The following is a 21,474-nucleotide window of genomic DNA, read 5'->3' as shown; positions in this document are numbered from 1 at the left end:
TTCTCCTCTCTCCACCCCTACTCCACCGTGCAGACTTCTTCTTATTTTTACCCTCTTCTCCTAACTGGTCTGGGTTCCTTCAGCCTTCCCCAACACTATGCATGCCACTCTCTGCTGCTAGATGAATCTTCTGAAATGGAGGAGAAAATTAATGTGCAGCCACGAACAACTGCGGGAACTGCTGCTTTTGCTGGGAGAGGGGAGCGAGGGCTTAGTTGTCTTAGGAGTGGATGGCCTTGTATCTAGCAAAACACCTCCGAGGCTGCTTGGTATGTGGGAGGTGAGTTACCTAGGGCTTGTTTTTAAGGAACTCTTAAGTGGTTGTGAGGCTTAGCAAGAGAGGTGGCTGTTTCAGATGTGATATCCCTCTGCGTGGGGGATGGTTGCTGTGAGGCTTCTGGCTGGGACTCATTTTCTCCGTTGGGAAAGGGCTTAGCAGGGACCTGGAAGCTCTGACCGATGGGCCGTGAGGAGCACCTGTTCTAGGGTGGAGGCCAGATGAAAGGCCGAGGGCCATCCTCTCTGCCTGTCCTTCCTCAGCTCCAGTGTCTGGGCTGGTAGGGGGAGATGGGAGGGTTGGTTTAGTCCCCTGGCCTTGTAGAAACAGTAGTCCTACAGACAGATCAAGTACTGCGTTAAAGAGCTCACAGCCATCTCCCTAATGTGCCTGGAGATACTCTGGAGAAAAGAGGAAAACGGGCACATGGATGCTGAGGAATAGGGTTGATGTTCCAGTTGAGTGGCTCCCAGCATTGCCAGGGTCTCCATCCCACAGAGGCCTTCCCTCAGCTGGGGGGCTTCCCCACAGCCTTCTGTAGCCATGGCTTCAGCCAGCAAGAAGCTCTGTGCTGGCTTCCCATAGTTCTGATGTCAAGAAATATAAAATTGAGTTTACTAAATTGTGCAAAACTGAAGGAGGAGCTGTGCACTGGGAGAGTCTGGAGTTGTACCAGGAGATTCTGCCACCTGGGGTTGGAGTGGTTGATGTCTAAGGTCAGATTCTAAGAGTAGATCTGGAGGAGCGTAATTTTCCAGCTGATGAATGATAAAATGCAGACGGCAATTACTACACACAAACCACATTCAAGAGAACACTGGGGCCCCTGTGGGCCTTTATCCACTTTCTCAGTCTTCTTGCTTAAAAGAGATGATTGGCGTGAGCCTGGCTGGTCTGTTAGCTAAACACAGATGTGTGCTTGCAGCTGTAGTCGCACTTCTCGAGCTTTCAGGAGGAAATTGTATATTGTGCATTAATGAGCAACTGATTAAACAGAGGAGGCTCATGGTCCACTGGTGGCGGCTGTGATTCCATTTTGACAGCATAGACATAAGATAAGGAAGTGCTTAAAACATAGGAGGACCTGGAGTTGATCTATAGAAAATTACTTTACACCCTTGGTGGCTCTATGGAATTTAAAAAAACCTACTTCCATAATATTCTTTAACTTATTTATTAATCTACTTCCAGAAAGTAATGCAGGCAATTTATGATTAAAAACACATATGTAAACTGGACGGCTTAAATATAAGCCAGAAAGAGATCAGAAACCAGAGAGGAAGTGGGGAGAAAATTCAGCCCGGAACCAAGGGTAAGAGGTACTAGGCATCAAATGTAGTTCTGAACCTTTCTTGTCTTGCTTTGTGCACCTTCCTATATATGTGACCCTGAAGAAGTCACATTTCTCACAGCTTTCCCCAAAGAAGTTATGAAAAATTTCCCCAGGAGTTTGAAGCTGGAGTCTGGATTGGCTTGCAGCAGTTTCAGAACCAGAGCTAGGGCTCAGGAGCACTGTTTTTGGTCCTGTGGCCCTCTGCTCTGCTGCCCTCTCCTCACCCTGGAAGGTTACTGCTCACTCCACATGTTTGTTGACCCCAGGCACTAAGAAAACCGCTGTCCAGACCTTAGTTCACGAGGTGGGCGTCCCATGGAGAGGTAGCCTTGGTGAGTACAGTGAGGCCAGGTGCTGTGCCTGAGAAGAGGTCCTGAGGACAGGTCCGCAGCTTGCACCCACACCTGGCTTCATATCCCTCTGAATGGCCCTCTGAATTGGAGATGTGGGACCAGCAGCACAGGGAGAAGCCAAGGGTGAGAGAGACAGGAGGGTGGAGAGTGGGCAGGGCCTTGAAGGCCATGTTGAACGTGGAACTCTGTTTTAAGCAGAGAAGTGACATGCTCAGATTTGATACTCATACTCACAAAGCACTGGGTCCCCCACCACCATACTGGTAAGAGGCCTGAATGCTCAGCCCACCAAAGAATCCATTACGTTGGAGCTCAGCAGTGGACTATGGCTTAGGTCAAAGGTGGCAGGTCCATCCTATGGTTCCTATCCCATTTGGGTTGCCTGGGTCACTGGTGTCATTGCCCACACCTGCTCTCTGATTTCCAGTCATATTGTAGATTTTTAAGTTCCTAGAAAGGGCTGGGTTCTCTCCTGCCTCTGGGTCTCCCCATGCGTTTCCCCTCCCATGAATATAAACCCACGACCTTCACTTGGCGGATGCCTGCTCCTTCCTGACCCTTCACCCTGGGTCAGGCCCCTCATGGAACCTTGCAATTCCCCTTTGAAATATTCACCTCATTTGTAATTACAAGGATTAGGTTGGATATTCCCTATTTTTTGTGGCCCAGCAGCCTATTTTGTGTGTGTGGCTACAGTACCCTTGTTTTATTTTGGGGTACCACTCCTCCTTCACTCTCAACCTATGTGCTTTGGGTAAAGTTGACCCCTAACCCTGGGGTCTGAGAGTGGAACATGTGACCTAGGCTAGGCCAATCAGTACTGTCCATTCCCTTTGGCTTCAGTGATTGGTTCAGGAATGGGAAGTTGATCCAAATAAGCCAATCAGGGCTAATGACATTCAATCCCTGGATATTTGTTTGAGTTTTTGGGATCACTGACTCACTCACTTCCAGTGGCCTAAGGTGGTGATGATATGAACCTGAGGTTGCCTGGGCCACCATTGGTAGCCTGAGAATTGAACTAACTCAGAGGGAGCAGAGCCAAAAGGTGACATCCTTTAAGCTCTGAATCAAGCTGTACCTAAAGCCAAGTCTATCCTTGCACATTTCAGTTATGGGAGCCAATCAATTCTCTTTTTAAACATAGACCTGTTTGGGTTAAATTTGTTGTCAAGTGCAATTGAAATAATCTAAATTATAGCCTTGGTCTATGTTGTCTTCCTTTTGCCATGAGCACAGGGACTATATCTGTGTCCCCAGGGCCTGGCTCAGTGCCTGGCCCACAGAAATGTTCAACAAATGAAGAGAGAGGTATCAGAGCTTCTCCAACCCCACCCCTTCTTCCTTTCAGACCTGGAAATGAGGCAGTGGGTTGTGGTTCTTTCTGGGTGATGATCTTGTTACAGAGTCCCATTGGAACCCCTTTTCTTTAGAGCAAGGAGCTTCAACTACAAGAAGGTAGCCACTTATAAGTCATAACAAAAGGGGCCCCAGGAAAGATTTGGTTCGCAATGAGATTTTCAGAGTGCCTGAAGTTCAACTGTTAGCAGAATTCCTTTGGCTTATGGTTCTGAGAACTCTTAAGAATTCTGTGTAAAAATGTATTTGCTTATGTGAGTTTAAAAAAACTGAAAAGATACACAAGAAACTAATAAAAAACTAATAAAAAATAAAAAACCAATAAGAAAAAAATAAAAACTGAAGAGGGGCTGGCCCCGTGGCCGAGTGGTTAAGTTCATGCACTCCACTGCAGGAGGCCCAGTGTTTCGTTGGTTCGAATCCTGGGCGTGGACATGGCACTGCTCATCAGACCACGCTGAGGCAGCGTCCCACATGCCACAACTAGAATGACCCACAACGAAGAATATACAACTATGTACGGGGGGCTTTGGGGAGAAAAAGGAAAAAATAAAACCTTTAAAAAAAAATAAAAACTGAAGAGAGTTGGGATGGGAATTGGTTCAGCGGAAGGCAGGCAGGTGGAATGAGAGGTTTTATATTGTTTGAATTTTGAGCCATATGAATATATTGCCTTTTCAAAAATCAGGTTAAAAAAAGAATATCCATTAGAGTGCGGGACCATTAGGAGCTGTTTTCAGCTCTTAACGGGGGGGGGGGGGGGGGGGGGGTGGGGGGGGGGGGTGGGGGGGTGTTTCTTTGATGGGGGGGGGGGGGGGTGGGGGGGGTGGGCAATTATCAGCTCATTTTTCAACTGGGAGACCTGGTTTCGGTGGAAGACACCCTGATAGGGGAGGAGTGTTTGTCTTGGTTGAGGAAGGAAGGTAGAAGGAGGGATGAAGAACCCAGGGGACCATCTGGACTGGTCTGCCCTGGGCAGGTCACACACTTGACAATGGGAGAGGGAGAATTAGGCAGGCCAAAGGGACGGGTACGGCATCAAAGATACTCTTCCCCGGAGGCCCATCTGCTCCTGGATGGACTTGATAATTTCCAAGACTCCCCTTATCTTAAGAAGTTCCTGACATCAACTATCTTTGTGTCTGTAGGCATGTCCCTTTAACTTGCTGAGCCTGTTGACTCATTTGAAAAACCAAGGGGCTGGATTAATGGTCTAGTGTTAATGTCCTTTCTAGTTCTGATGCTCCCATTCTAAAATGCTGTCCTCTCACCTCTCACCCTATCCTGAAGCCTTGCCACCATTTAGAAGATGCAAGTTATAAGCAGAGAACAACACATGTGTCTTCAGGACATGCTAAGCTTAAACAGTGGAGAGAGCTTTGGGGTCAAAGCATCTAGCAAGGGCTTTCACAGTTCCTTCCCGTGCTTAAATGTCACTCGTGGAGGTTTAGTGGATGCGTGGGTGATGAATTAGCTGTCTGTCCTGTTGACGTGCTTCCTGCCACACTCACCCTGCACCAGGGCCTTGCAGGCCCTTGAGCACTCTCCTGATGCAGCATGCTCCCTCACTGGCCAGTGGACTTCTGCAGAGCTGAAAACCCGTGCTGGTGACTGACCCTAGAAAGCCTGCTGCCCCTCGCCTCTGAAAGGACACTTGAGAGGACAGGGCAGGCCCTCACCTTAGGAGTGCGGTGGTAGCAGTTGCTGTAGTTGTCAGTCAGTGGGTAGCAAAGTGGGGATAGGCTGCATTTGGGGATGACCAGAAGAATATGGACCTGATGTGGGGTGATGGTGGAACACCCAGGCTGGTCTTGGGGCTGGAGGATAGCGTTGACCCTTGGGTGCAGGATCTGTTAAGGGTGGGAAGACAGGAGGTCCAGTGGGAACACTCACCAAGGGCTCAGGCTTAGATTTTGATATTACAGCAAACGAGACAATAAATAGATACAGTGACAGGACTGAAGGTGTTCAAACATCACTTAAAACTCGCAGCTGCTGGCATACAGCTTTTACAATAGGGCAAGGACAGCAGCAGCTGCTCACAGGTGGGAGAACAGTGGTAAAGACACCATTCAAGTCCTATGGACCCACTGCCTATAGTGCACTGAAAAAGAAGAAAATACAGATATACAGTTTCTATGTTATGTATAATATATACGATATATATAAATTCTGTAATTATATGGCTTGTACCTTTGTGTTAATATGCTAATTTGCTCACTGTAATAATTTAAACGATATGAGAATTTTTGTGACCTTGTTTCGAGCCTCCGTTTTCTGACTGACAGAGTCGCAGTATGTGAAGGCAGGCCAGGCTCTTCTTCCCTGGGAGGGCTCTTCTTCCCTGGGAGGCTCTGTGGAGTGAGGGCTGGCCCCAGGGAGCCCTCCTCTGTGCGTGATGGGTTCACAGTTGCCCAGGCAGCCAATGGGGAGTTGGAATAGTAGCTAAAGAGCTGACTTAGCTGTCTTCCGGCGTCTGGTGTCTGAGCACAGGGCTTTGGCATCCATCTCTTTACCTCTATTACCTGCCTCAGGTGAGGAAATTATCACTGGATGTCAGATGCCTTCCTGTGCCAGGGGCTTCTGCGCAGGGAGGTCCACGGTGGCTGGGACTGGATTGCCTGAACTCTCTGCCCAGGGGGTCATCATTTACACACCTATCTTTCTGAAATATGACTGATTGGCTCCTCTTACTTTACATTTCTCAAAGATTCTTCATTTCCCTGTTTCTCCTTGGCTTCCTCTTATTCTCAAGCCTTGCCAACAGGAACCTCATAACAAACTCATGTTCTCAATCCCTCCTTGCCCCGTGCCCCATCCCCCTGCTTCCATGAAGCCTTTGGCAGAAGTCTGCTGATTGTGAAGTTATGGCTTACAAGATTGTCTGCAGCCTGCGGTGGTGCCAAAGCAAAGGGAGTGGGGCTGAGACACTTTGGCTGTGGCTGAGAGAAAGAAGGAGAGGGCCAGAGGACCAGCCACATGTTTGTTTTTCTCTTTCTTTTCCTTGTAAGTTCTGTGATCTTCAGAAGTAACTCAGGCAATATGACCCAAAGTCTGAGACTTCCAATACTATTTATCTACAATTTGAGTTACACTATATGAGAAGGGATGTTGGTAAATGAAATGAGTTTGGGCTTTGAAGTTAAACAAATTTGGGTTGAAATCTCAGTTTAACAATTTAGCTGAAGTGGATAATTTTCTGGAGAAAAATAATTATTAAACTTGACTCAAGAAGCAATAAAAATATGTATATGTATGAACCAGTATTTTATCCTATTCTCTGTACTTTCCTGTATGTTTGAAATATTTCCTTATAAAATATATTTTGAAAGTCAATAATGCTCAACAAATATACTCTACATTCCATTCCTTTAGGGAAAAAACTAGTCATTCTCATTCATAGTTGGTACTAATATGAATTGATACAATCTTGTGAAAGGCTAATTTGGCAATATCATCTAAATTAAAAATGTGCATATTCTATGGTCAAGCAATCCTAATTTTTTTCTTTGGCTAAAAACAACCACCATTTATTATATCTCACAATTTTATGAATCATGAATTCAGATAGGGCTTGCCTGGAGCAATTCTGCTCCACACCAACTGAGGTCACTTGCTGACCTCAGTTCGATGGCAGATGGGCCGATCTGGAGGGTCCAAGACTGCTTCACCAAGTCGGAAAAGCTGGGCTCCACTGGCACCATCAACCAGAGAGCCTAGGTGTAGTGTAGCCTCTTCGACATGCGGAGCAAATCAATCTCAGATTAGCTGGAATTGTTACGTGATGGACTACTTACACAGCCTGGCTGCTCAAAACATGGTCCATAGACTAGCAGTATAGGCATCAGGTGGAAGCTTCTTAGAAATGCAGAATCTGGCCAGCAATCCCATTATTAATAAATCTGTCTGTAGGAAATACTAGCAAGTATGTGTACAGATATATGTACAAAGATATCCCCTGAAGCATTGTTTATAACTGAAAAACACTGAAACAGAAATCTCCATAAATAGAAGAATGGTTAAATCATGGAACATCCATACCATGGAATAATTATAAATAATGAGATAAATCTTTGTATACTGGCCTGGAAAGATGTCTGTGATATACTATTTGGTAAAAAAAGCAAGTGGCAGGTGTGTGTGTATGGACTTTATTTTTGTTAAGAAAAAAAACTTCAGTAAACATCTCCATCCATCCATCCAAAAGTCCAGAAGGATGGGCACCAAATGAACAATGTTTACCTCTTGGGATAGTGGAGGGATTTCTGCATTTTTACATATTTTATTTCAATGCACAAAAAAGAGTGTGTGAAAATAATTTTTTACTTTTTGTTGTTTTGTACATTTAAATAAAAAGAAACCTTAAAAATAATACCAAATCACTGTATCCTGGGAATATTTGTGAACAATCATGCTCAAAGATCATGAAGACGCACTCTCCCCGTCTCGGAAAGTGTGTCAGCACAAACTCACGCACCCTTGCAATTTCCTCAATGCCTCTGCCAAGCCTGTCACCTTGATTTCCCGTACTTGTTGTAGGTGAGGAATCATTTCATTGCTCCTTTTAAACTTTAGATCCACTTAGATTTCTTGAAGTGTTTAAGGAGTTGATTTTTGAAATGAATCAGTTAAAATATTCCAATTTTCTACCTGAGGTAGAGCCACCAGCTCAAGATGGCAAGTGCTTCAGTGTAGGAAGGGTTGTTAAACTTCCCTGGCAAGACTAATCTAGTGTTTGGGGCCTGTCCTTTTCTCCTAAAAACAAAGACAGGTGGTTTAGACTAGGGAAGACTTCTATTTTCAGCCCAAGAAAAACATTTAACTCCACCACTGCAGGGTATCGTTAACAACAGCAGACAGATTTTGATGAAAAATGGAACAGATGATGTTTCAGAAAAGTTGTTCTGGGTGCTTTTCTGAGACCAAAGCCCAATGAAGAAATGAGATCAGGTCCTCAGTGCAGGTCTGCCCCCTATGGGGTAGATTCTCAATTTATTAGTTTCACCAAATCTATAGGGCTCAGAATAATGGGTCTTTTTAACTCCCCAAGTCTCTGGAGCAAAATTTGTCCCTTTCTTCTCCGCTGTAACTACTTGTAGCCCTGTAAAGACTTCTTCAGGACCTCCTTCCTTTGCTGGGTCCCTCAGGCCTCAGGGATGGCTGAAGTTGGGCTCAAAATGTGATGCGATGACTCAACAGCTGACCCGTAATTGCAGTAAGAATTTTAGACTATAAAAGGAGACGTTTAAGTGAAGTGCTTTCCTTTCTCCCTCTCTGGGAGCAGTGCATGTTGCTAGCACAAGTGTTGGCATGTTGGCTAGCAGTTTCCATTTTGGTCATGTTATAATCAGGGATGAGCAAACGGAGGATGCCCAGCATTGAATTTCATTAGATTGTGAAAGATCCTAAAGGTGCCAGCTCTGCCTGTAGATGTCTGTATTTTGATGTCTGGTATTGACCAGAGTCAAAGAAACTTAACATCAAAGACCAATTATTACAACTCCTTAGGAAGTGACCCACGTTTTACCAACTCTACTCCAGTCTGACGACTAGCACCTCTGAGCCCTATTGCCACAAACCCAGCACAGTGCAGGTGGGCATTGTAAGTGAAATGCGCCTGTGCTTTGATGCTCCCTTTAAATGGGTCACTTTGGGTTGCCTGCTATAAGACGAAGCTTGGCGGTATTAAAACACATTTACGGCAAAATAGGAAGAATGCAGAAGGGGAAAAACTATTTAGAATTGTGGCAGAAAGTCATCTTTCTGGTATACACTGTCATACTGACAGAGACCGTAGCAAAGAATTCACTTAGTAAGCACTTACTATGTGCAGGTGCTGTGTTAAATGCTTTCCATGGACTATTTACTTCATTCACTTCCTCCCAGCAATTATACGAGGTAAGCATTCTTATCACCTCTGTTCCACAGGTTGGGGAGAAGAGGCTCAGGGGGGATGTGCCCTGTAGAACAGCACATCCCCTGTAGGCTACAGAGCCAGAATTCAAATCCAGGCAGCCTGACTCCAGGCCTGTGCTCCTAATCTCGCCCTGTACAGTGCCTCTGCTGAACAGGGGCAAAGGCAAGAAGGGGCATGGAGCTCCTTTGCTGAGGACACGGTGCTGCGCTTTATATGCACACATCATCTATGCCTTTACAGGTGGGGCCATACAAATCTTTTCCTTTTCATTCTCTGGGTTTTCACTGGATCTCGGATAGTTCAGAATAAATTTGTGCTGGAAATTACATTAAATACCTAAAGGTCTTCGATAAAAGCTGAGTGGGAAGAAGCCCAGTGGTCTTCAGTGTGTAGTCAGCTGCAGAGGGAAACCAAGGCCAGAGGGAAGGGCCTTGGAAGGCACTTGCTGGATCCTTCCAGGCGCTAGATGCTGAGACTGAAGACACTTATAATAGGATGTGCCTCAATCCACTGGGAATAATCTTGTTTAATCCTCCATCGCTCAAGAAAAATGTAAAAATAAAGCATAATTCTTTGAGAGAAAATCTTTTATAATTTTCCTTACACATCTTGTGGATGTCAAGTTTAAAAAATCTTGAATATAACAACTTACACTGGCTTCTCCACTGACTTAAAATTGTTTTTTTCCTACTTTCTAGAGTCTGGCTTTCTACTTGGTGTTATTAGTAAGTCCTGCTCTTTGCAGTGGGGGGTGGCGCCTGGCCTCACTTTCTGAAGGGCCACATGCTCCGAGAGGCTTCTCCTAGTGGGAAGGAGATGCGTTACCCACATTTGGAGGTTGCTCTTCTTTTCTGTGTAAGATGAATGGGTCATTATGGGACTCCAACCTTGAACTTGGTATTGACACCATGCTATTTCTAGGGACTGAGAAAAACATCGATGACAACACACTCTGAACCCTAAATGAAATAACTACTTTAGAATGATTACACCATGAAAAGAGATTCATGAAAGTTTAATCCTGGAGGGGACATTAAGAATCACTTAGTATTAAACCTCACATTTTTATACTGGCAGTGAAAGCTAAATGATTTTTTTCCCCCACAGGTGAGGATACTAAAGCCTAAAGACGAATGTGAATTTCCAAGGTCATATTGCTACTAGTGGATATCAACCCTGGCTTCACATTGGAATAACTGGGAGATTTTTAAAAAAATACTGATGCTTGGGCCTCACTGCAGACAAATTAATTAGAATTTCTGGGCCTAGGGCCTGGGCACTGGCACTTTTTACAGCTCTCTAGGAGTCTCAATCTGAGTGTAGAGTTGAGAACCACTGAGCAAGGCAAGAACTTAGTCCCAGGGTTATCAAATCCACGGTAGTCTCTCATTCCTCATCCCTGAGCCCATGGCAGACTTGACTAATGGTTTATGGAACTCTTTCTCACTGTGCTTAACCTGCCTCCTCCTCATATTGTTCCTGGAAGCTACCACCTGTCTGTCAGCATTGGGAGACAACCTGAAACCTAGCTACACCTGGGCACTCTATCTTGCGCCCTTTACACAAAGTCACAGAAAATATTTGAGAGTATTATTCTGATAAAACTGGGATTGCATATTCTCACAGTGCTGTGTTTTTCTCTCTTAGTCCATTAGGGCTCTGCTGGGGAACAACGGGGTGAAAGCCCCGGGTTAATGAATCGAGGATCTGCCCTAGCTCATCTTTTCCTTTCTACATAGATGCAGAGTTGATCTAGGTTTGGATCCTGTTCTGCTACTTACAGTATGACTTTGGGCAAACTCTTTGTGCCTCAGTTTCCTCATCTATAACTAACAATAATCATGAAACTCTGCCTCTCCTTTGGTATTGATCTTTAATGAAACTGAAGCCTGGGCCCTCAGTCTAGTCCAGCCTTCTTTAGCTGTCTCTCAGCCCCCTGATAACTTGTTCTGAGGAACAAATTCTTGATAAGAAAGGGTTAGTCCTTAGGCCTCACTCCCTGGTATTCAGAGTGTAAATGGCCTTCTGAAGATAATGACTACATTTCAATACATTTTTTCTTCGGTATTTTGTAGTCTTCTAACAATGTGATTTTATTAGAATCAATTCTATTCAAAACTGAGAGCAAAGGATGTAGACTGCTGACCTGGATGCAAAAAATAGCAGTCCAGTAGGCTGGGTCACCACCCAGGGCCCTGAGCCTATGTCATGGATGGAAACCACGTTGTTTCTAGTTGGAATCAGAGTTCCAGTTAGATCTTTGAGGCTGGCCAATCCCCCAGAGCTCTGATCCCTACTGTTTTGGGGTTAAAATTTAAGTTCCTTCCAGGTTCTCTTCTCAACACTCCTCTGTTCTTTTTCTCCATCTCTTGCCATCCCCTGCTCCCCCAAATCCCCCCATTGTCACCTCTTGGCCACCTCCAATCACCATGCCTTCTGGAACACCCACTTCATGGTAAACTCCACATGCCCTCACTCTGCCTTGACTGAACATGTCTTTCCTGGGAATGCCTCCCTGAGGTCCTTGCATTCTCAAATGTGGGATATCATTCTTATCCCCCTGAGTTCAACAGGTGAGGATGTGCAAATCCTCCTAAGGGTGTGGAAAGAGTAATTGTGAACAATCGTACCACACACAGTACATGTCACTTGAGAAAAGGGTTCTGACAAACACTTTCTTTCTCTCTCAACTGCTTCTTCCACTTAGTTCAATTTCTATCCCACGGGACTGTACGGGACAGGTTTCTTAATGCAAACCTACTTACCTCTCTAGTGCAGCCTCAGATATTACCACTCCATTCGCCCACCTTCACTATAAACATCAAGCCAAATCAATTTACTTGTTGTTCTTCAAACACATCAAGACAACTTAAGACTCACTTCCTACAAGGAGGAAGAACCTCATTCTCTCCCACCCTGATTTAAACACCTGTCTTCTGTAAGGACCCAATTACTTCTCTCTGAGAGCACTCACGGTCTCAGTAGTAAGACATTCACTTCTTTCCTCCACTGACTGAAAGCCCCAAGAGGTTGCAGATCATATCTTTTTGAAACCCATGTCTCTGACCCCAGAATCTTCCCCATTACACATACCTCATCTCCCAATGTATGGCTAGCACAACACTGGGTCCACAAAGTATTTTGAGAGGAACAGTATTCATACCATTTTCAAGTAAGAAGGAAACTTACATGTTATTGAATCCAACTGTCATTTTATAGATGAGCCCCAAAACACAGTAGCTTACCCACAGTGCTCCAGGAAGTTAGTGGCACAACTGTCCCAGATGGTTTCCCTTCTACCACTGAGAGATCATTCGAGACTTTAAAAATTTTGACATCTAATCTCCAAGATGAATACAATAAGCACACAAATAATTATAATACAAGGTATTATATGAGAAATAGAAAGTTCAACAGCAGATGAAAGGGGGAGAAATCACATCTTTAGGCTGGATGGGGTGTGGGTAGGGAGGGTAATCAGGATTCTGGATAACAGATCTCAAGCTTTTTGGTCTCAAGACCCTTTTTCCCTCTTAAAAATTATGAACCCCAAAGAGCTTAGTTTTTGTGGTTATATATATTGATATTGATATTAGAAATAAAAACTATTTAACTAACTTAAAAATAATAAACCCATTACATGTTGTCAAATTTTTATGAAAATTATATTTTCCACAACAAATACAGTAAGAGCACCATTTATTTTATGTTTCTGCCAATCTCTTTAATCTTTGACTTAATGGAAGACAGCTGGATTCTCATAGCTACTGCTGCCCTCACTCTTTTAAGGTGTTTTTTTGGTTGAAGGCTTAGAAGGAAATTTAGGCTCACAAAGACATGTAGTTGGAAAAGAGAAGAGTATTTTAATAGTCTTTTTGGAAATCATGGCTATTCTTCAATACTACATCAAAACTTGACAGGTGCTAGTTTCTTAAAAGTTAGTTGCAATGTGGAAACTGAAATCCTATCAATGAACTTAATTACTCTTACATTAAAATCCACTTAGATGCACAGTTTTGTAGTATTGTGCATTGGTTATTTGGTAAGAATGCTTTGCTGAATTATAAAGATCTTCCAAATACTGTCACATTTCATTATATAGCACCCCACAAAATCGCTTGTTCATTTTACCACTAGTCTCATCAGGAAAGGCTTTAAGTATTGGAGAAGATGTCACGCTCACAGTGGTGGATACAAGTTTTCCAAAATTCTAACTTTTGCTTAGAGACTTGAATTTTATTATTGGCAACAAATACTGCCAGTTATTTTCCTGGAGGTTACTCACTTAGTTAATTTTTGAGAAAACGTGTGCCAAATATTTAAGTCTGAATACCCATAGTTTTCTGTCAGTTGTTCTTTCAAACAAAAATGGATTCCATGAAAAAAGTGGTTTGTTCAGCTCAAAACTCAACTGCACAAGTGCTTTACGTATACTCCTCATTTAGTCACACAGAACAGTAAAAAGATATGTTCTTGAAGGCTAAGATTAATAAAATTAATAATTTTTACTGCTTTTATCAAGGATATGCTTAAGTGAAACTGGCTTTTTCTACTGCAAGTACATGGTGCCACTGCTTTGAATCATGCTAAGTAAGGTGCCAGCAGGTTTACCTACATTTGCACCATCTGTGCAAATGTCAACACAGTGAAAAAGGAAATTAATGTCTTAGTGTTCTGAAAATAGGTTTGACTATGTGGACCTGCTGAAAGACTCCTGGGGACTCCCCTGAGAGTGGACAACACTCTGAGAGTGTACGAGAGATGGGCCTTGAAAAATAAATCAGATTTTGATAGGGTAAGATGAAGGAGAGCAGGGACATGAAGAAGGCAGTAAAACGTGAGGTATATCTAAGGACTGGAGTGTAGGATGTAGGTTTGGTTGGAAGAGGAGGGAAGCAGAGGCAGATGAAGCTGAAAAGATACTGTGAAAGGCCTGGAATGTCTTCAACATGATCAATAAGGTTTAAACCAGGGGCCAGCACCGCGGCCGGGTGGTTAAGTTTGCCCGCTCCACTTCTGCAGCCCAGGGTTTTGCTGGTTTGGATCCTGAGCGCAGACATGGCACTGCTCAAGCCATGCTGAGCAGGCGTCCCACATGCTACAACTCAAAGGACCCACGACTAGAAATACACAACTATGTACCAGGGGGGTTTGGGGAGAAAAAGGAAAAATAAAAATCTTTTAAAAAAAAGGTTTAAACCAGACCGGAGGAGGCTAGGGTGAGTAGGTTTTTGCTCTGTTTTTAAAAGTTGTAGTTTCAACTTATATAAAAATAAAGCTGACCATGTTTGCATTTACTAGTGATAAAACAAAAATGATAGCATAGCTTTTCTTGTAAGTAATGTTTAGAGAATGAAAAAATAAACGTGGGCAAATGCTTTACTGTAAGAAACATGCTGCACTATTACTTTAATTTAGAAACTATCACTTTCAGAAGGAAAAAGCATGAGAACATTTATTAAACACTTATTCTGAACTCAACACCATGTGAGTCACTTTTCATATTATATAATTTAATCATTACAAGCAGCTTACAAAAGAGATCTCACCATTCATATAGATAAGGCAAATGAAGCCCAAAAGTTAAGTAACTTTCCAAGGGATGTGACTCTCAACTCTGATTTCATAGCACTTCATACTGTCACCCATTATCTCAAGGCATTTGGGGAAAGTCTGAAAACAAATTTAATTATCAATCACATGTAAATCTATATATTCCACGCAATCTTTTAAAATAGGGCCCCAAATGGTGTCACAAACCCAAATAAATATGATAAGATGTTAAATCTCTAAAGAGATTCTATATTTTGAATTTTTTCTTCCCTTCAAGAACTAGTTTAAACAATATGTAAAGCTGATTACTAGGAGTTGATGATAGAGATTTTGTTAAAACATAACAACTGAGAAAAATCAGGATTTGAAAGTTACTGTTAAGCTTCATCACCGTATTTATTGGATACAAAGACATTATTATTCCATATTTTTAAGTATTAGATCAGTAAGAAAAGGAGGGAAAGTTTCTGATGCCATCCTCCTTGGCCCTGACATCAACATGCAGGGTCTGGACGGCCACCACCGTGTCAGCATGGCTCACTCTTCCTGCACTGGGACCGCTCCTCTAAGCACCCACGCTCTTTCACATGCGCACATAAACTATGGCATGCTTCTCCTCTACAACATACACAAATTTTCTGTTCAATTGGATGGTTAGAAACTTTTTTGTTGACATTTTAAAATAAATTATCAAAATTATTTCAAATTAATCCCCAAATGAATATTTTACTATAAAAAAAGTAAATACAGAGTGAAGCTATTTATTATTTATTCATTTCTAGGCAAGATTAGGGTCTGAGAGTATAAATAAAGTTCAAATAAAGTAGCTGCTGGCTTGACAAAAAATGGATACTTGCTAAAGGTAGAAAATTATTATAAATATTGAAAACAAATAGGTAAAACATCTTGAAAGTTTTCTAAACTTTGCATTTTAAAATTACAGTTCATTAGAAACCATGCTTTTCTTCTATATTTATACCAAAATAGTTTTATTTTGGTTTAATTAAAACTGGTAATAATGATCCATTTGTATATAAATATAATTCTTTTACATTTTAGATTAAAAATTGTACAATATTAAAAAGCTTATAAAGTAAATTGCCAACAAAATGTGAACTCACATATACATATCTGACATTGGGGAATTATTATTATAATTATTATATTATGGAATGCCAAACATGGGCAATGTATCCAAGTTATAGGTTAGTTATGATTAAATAAAAGAGAAAAAAATACTTTCAAATTAATGATTTGTTCAAATTAATGATTTATTCAGATGAGTAAATTTGCTCATCTGAATAAAAAAAAATCACCATTATCACTAATGTGCCAAATTCCTTGGGGTTCTGAATGTGTGGATCTGACTGCTCCGCTATTTTTTGGAAGAGATGACTTCAATCCAAATCTCCCTATATTTCTGATACAATTACAGAGATAAAATTTTAGAGAGTAAAAGATTTTTATTGAAAGGTAAGATCTCTAAACATATTCTCAATACAAAAACACAAACGTGGCATTTGCCACTGTGAGATGTGTTCTGCTGCAGTGCTAGACTCACTAGCGTGAGTTTACACATGTGCAAATGTGCCGTGCTAGGAAAAGGGTCTTAACGATCAGACCTTTCTTCTCTGCTTACACAGGGTGGCTGGAACGGATTCAGCACATTAAAGCAGATCATAACTTTGCTTTGATTACTCCCTTTCAACATGCCTTGTGTCACACATTTGAACTATGTATTAGACAGATGTGGTAAAGAGCTTTTGGCAGATTGGAAAGCCCCCAGAATCTCTTGACGTGGCTGGGAGTTGGTAATTTTGAGGTAACTATTTCCTGAATGTGCTGCTATTGTGGGGCTCCTCAAGTCTCAGTGATCTCAAGAAGGAGCCCAACAGGTTACCTGTTGGTTCATGCACTCCTCTAATAAATAATATGTCAATCTGATCCTACCAGAAAAATCAACAGGCTGCCTGAGAAAATATCTTACTTGCTATTCATTTTACTTGATGGGAGTTTTAGGCATTAAAGGCTAGAAAGTACTTGGAAAATCCAATAATGACCTGTCTGTATTAGGATTTTTCCTTGTGAGTTTAGGCGAATCAAAAAAAATTTTTTATATATAAGTGGATATTTGCTAAAGTAGCAAACTAAATAACTTTTGATATCTAAATGAACAAAAGGAGGAGAAATAAGCTAAAACTGGCAATATATATTTATCATTACTGTGTCTAACATCACTCTGAGTTGGTAAGGTAAGTTCAGATACAGGCAGTGTTTTCATTTACAATATACCTGTACCCTTGAATACCCTTCAGCAAGCCACAGATCACATGGTTTCTGCCATGTCTAAATTGTGATCTTTGGCAATGACAGACCTGACGTGAGGAGGTGATGTATACACCCCTCAATGTCCTCTCTTCACTGGCTGGCTTTATCTCCTTTAAGTACTATAAATGAGGAATGTTTAAGCTGAGTGTATTAGCAGTCAGTCATATGGCAGTTGCTAACAAATGGCTATATATTTGTGTGAAACTCCATAATTAAACTTCCATCTAACAGGAGACAGGCTAGCAAAAAAGAATTTGGATAACTTGTTACCTTGCTTACTAAGTGTCTATACATCAAGAAAAGAATTCCAAAACATTAAGGCACATTATCTTCCCAAGTCCATTTGGTCTTCAAAAATTTGAATAGTCATTAAATGAAATTTCTTGTCTTTTTCCAAAGGGCATGATACTACCATGTGCCTTTATCTAACTATTATGATGATTAATGGAGAATGCTCTCATGGATGCATTTGTCTGAATGTGAAAAGTCTGTATTCTTAATGTTTACCACAAACCCAACGAAGCTGATGATCCGTCTGAAGGTCAGTCAGTTCTTCAATAGTTCTCCAGCTACACTGGCAGGCGTATGCCCGTGTTCCTTTCTTCTTTACCAACTTTGTTTTTAATTTGTGGAATTCTGGCATGTTGTTCCTATTGGTAAAACATGAAGGTTTCAGCAGAGTGACTTTGTTCACTGCCTAATGACTGAAAAAAAAGGAAGTTCTTTATTGCTTTATTTTCATATCTTTACAACATCTGAACACTATCCAATCATGGTTCCCTCACACAAACAACAAAAGATACGCTTCAGTGTGCTTTCTGATGGTATTTCCTCGGTATCTAGTACTTTTAAACAGCAATCCTCTAGGTCTGTCTATTAAGGCTGTCACAGAGTACAATGACTTAAAGGGCTGAAGAATTATTGATGTGTCCTATCAGAGACGACATGATAGGAGAATAGAATGGGAAGGATGGTGGTTCATCTACCTCAGATACTCACCTCCACCATACTCTAAAAGCCTGCAATATGGCAAATGGAGGGTGTATATGAGGCATAAAGATAATAGGCTTCTGATAAATGAACTTCAGAAATTTTTCATTAACAAAGTATCTGCTATTTCCATGTGTTGAACTGGTATTTTAACTTTCATTTGTTTCAGTGATATGCTATTTAATTATACTATCAGCAATAAAATAAATGCCCATCCTGCATTAAATGTCAATAATGTTAAAATAATTAAATCAATGGGCAGAACCATCATGAAAACTGATAACCATCTGACTTGATGCTATTATAAAGAAAGACTAGAGAAGTTAATTTAATTAATTGAAAATCAATTATGATTTTCATGATAATCCATGTACTGAATTTATGTAAATATTCTGTGGCAGAATAAAAAATGGAAAAATTCAAAATGAAACAATGAAAAAAATACAAAGTAAAATGATGAAATACAGTATAAATATTTAAAGAAGAGACATACAGTGTTATCTGTTACTTTTGAAGTCACTGTAATAGAAGGCAGGCTACAAGGGCCCTCTGGTGGTCAAAGGGTACCACATTCAGTGCTGTATTGTACAAAATCCAGGCACAATTTAGAAGGTTAGAACCTTAGAAAACCTGGGGGATTTTCCAACCTAACTGTCTGGTTTCAGGACACTGAGACTCTGACCAGCTAAGTGACTTAGCTAAGGTTACAGTGAGCTGGGGGAAAAAATGAATAACCTAAGTTTTATCAGAAAGAAAAAAACTCCACAGAACTAAATGTGTTTAATGAAAAAAAATGTTCCTTATTCAGTCTGCGATATATTTTAACAAACTTAACATTTGATACTAGATTGAATCCTTAATTAGAGATTTTAGGAGTAGGAATCATAAATAGCCAGGGACGTATTTCAAATACTTTTTTTAAGAAGCATGTATCTTAAAAGCTTAGAAAGAAAAAAAATTTCCTTATTTCCCATAAAGAAAACAGTGACTTCATAGAAAAATTAAAGCATTTTATTTAGCTATTTTGGCAAGACTGTGAAGTATAGCTTATACTTCTTTTAGAAAGTTCTAGAACTCATCAAAGCTAGGATACATTTATTTCCCTCATCTATAAAATGAGGACAATAAAACAAAGGACTGCACAGCATTTCACTGTATAATTAAGGTGCAGACTGATGCCACTAAAAATAAATGGCTCCCTATGTTCTGCCTAGACATTCAATGACACTGCAAGCCTTTAACTTGCCTTCGGTCACCAGCTATTTCTGGTTTTCCTCAGTGAATAATCCCTACTCTCCTCAAGTGTTTCATCTATTCTCCACTCCTTTACTTTCGGCAGAGCACATCCTCATTCACAAAGCCAGGCCATCAGATGTGAAAAGCCTTTCATTTCCTCGCTTTCCCCCGAATGCATCAGTGTCTTAGCTCTTTCCACCCAATCACAGAGGGTGAGCCTCCTCTTCCTGTTCAAGGCTCTCTCTCCATCAGCACTCTGGAACGCAAAGCCTCTAAGACCTTGTTACTTACAAACCTTCCCCTTCCCATGCCTTCCTTACCCTCCGCAATATAAGCATCAAAGTATCTCCTATCTTAACCAAAAGATCCTTAACTCTGCATTCATTGACAGGCTTCCAAGTTGCCTTCCTGGGTAATAACCATCCAATCTCATGGTTTCAACTACCACTTTATAGATTACATTTCCTACCAGAGCTTCAGAGCCACAGTTTCAGCAGCCATAAGTAAAATAAATAAACATATAGGCTTTTCCTTCAAGTCTGTTCTTAAATTTCCTCTATCAACAGACAGTATCACTGTCCGTCTACGTAAATCAAGACAGAAACCCAGGACTCATCCTAGGTGATATCTGTCCCTTACCTTCCACAGCCAGGACGACCTCTAAAATATCTCTCAAGTATATCTACTCCTCTCTACCCTCCTCACTGCCATAATTCAGATCCTCATTTCCTTCCCACTGGATTATCATAACATCCTTCATTAATCCCCATGATTCTAAACTGGCCTGGTTCCTGTACAGTAGTTAGCTATCTTTTAAAAATTCAACTCTATTCAGATATTTCCCCTGATGAAAAGCCTTCAATGGTTATCCATTGCCTAAAGAATTAAGTCCAAATTCCTCAGTATTGCTTTCCTGGATCTGCTCTTTTGGATCTCTCTCCCTTATTTCATTCACCTCTTGCTATCTCTCGCCCTGGTATCTTACACTGTACACAGTCCAAACTATTTGTAAGTCCCCAGACATGCCATGTGGTTTCACCTGTGTCTTTACAAATACCTCCTAAAAGAATACCGGTGTCCATCTTGTTTGCTAGGCAAATTCCTAATTGTTCTTCAAGACTCAGGCCTTTCCTGATATCTCAGGGTGGATGTATCCACCTTGCCTTCTTTTAACGTATCTCCACTGTTACATTTATCACATGATGTTATAGCACCTCCCAAGCATTCCTAAGCCTCTTAAAGCCTAAGACAATATTTTCTACTAATTCAAATAGTAATTATTAGTTGTTTTTATATTGTATTTAGTATATTTCAGAAAGACAAATAACAGCAAATACTGTTATTTATTTTTAATAAATCTTCTAATAAATCTGTTTTATCTAAAAGTATGAATTTTTTTAAACCAGGCTGCCACAGATCTAGAGTAAACCAACTGATATTCTTGATAACTCATGAGACACTGCAAGTTCCTCAAGTACCAACTAACTTGCCAATAAGCTTACTTAATGCCTGTGCTCACCAGAGTTTTGATGTGCCACGCATTCTATTATCCTATACTAATTTTACAAAAATTGATGGTTTGGGGCCAGCCCAGTGGTGTAGTGGTTGAGTTTGTGCACTCCACTTTGGCTGCCTGGGTTCGCAGATTCAGATCCTGGGCACGGACCTACACACTGCTTGTCAAGTCACGCTGTGGAGGCATCTGACATACAAAATGGAGGAAGACTGGCACAGATGTTAGCTCAAGGACAATCTTTCTCAAGCAAAAAGAGGAAGATTGGCAACAGGTGTTAGCCCAGAGCCAATCTTCTTCAAGCAAAAAGAGGAAGACTGGCAACAGGTGTTAGCTCAGGGCAAATCTTCCACAACAACAACAACAACAACAAAACTCTTTAAAAAAAATTGATGGTTCATCTTGGGGACATATTGGGATTATTAACCACTCATTAGATTAACCAGAAGACAGTATAAAGCAGAGGATTTAGAAAAGTCAGAAAAGGCAAAATGGACCTGAAATAAAAACTAACTTTTCCAACTATGGGATTAAAGGTAGGCTAACCTGATCTGGGATTTTGGGACTGCACTAGGCTTTCTTTCGGTTGGGGCCTGTGAAACCTCTCAAATTGTA

General features: G+C 41.3%; 1 protein-coding gene across 2 annotated transcripts in view; it reads right to left on the bottom strand.

Moving 5' to 3' along the window:
• Window positions 1-14,684: 14,684 nt before the first annotated feature.
• Window positions 14,685-21,474, bottom strand: part of CFAP418 (cilia and flagella associated protein 418) — a 30,205-nt gene continuing 23,415 nt past the window's right edge. For both annotated transcript variants that reach the window (XM_046642486.1, XM_046642487.1), the window contains exon 6: window positions 14,685-17,770. In XM_046642486.1, the coding sequence (XP_046498442.1) occupies window positions 17,617-17,770 (154 nt within the window). In that variant the 3' untranslated portion in view covers window positions 14,685-17,616. The remainder of the gene's footprint in view (window positions 17,771-21,474) is intronic.

This window comes from Equus quagga, chromosome 16 (genome assembly GCF_021613505.1).
Source record: "Equus quagga isolate Etosha38 chromosome 16, UCLA_HA_Equagga_1.0, whole genome shotgun sequence".
Taxonomy (NCBI): domain Eukaryota; kingdom Metazoa; phylum Chordata; class Mammalia; order Perissodactyla; family Equidae; genus Equus; species Equus quagga.
This window is presented reverse-complemented; position numbering and strand designations above follow the sequence as displayed.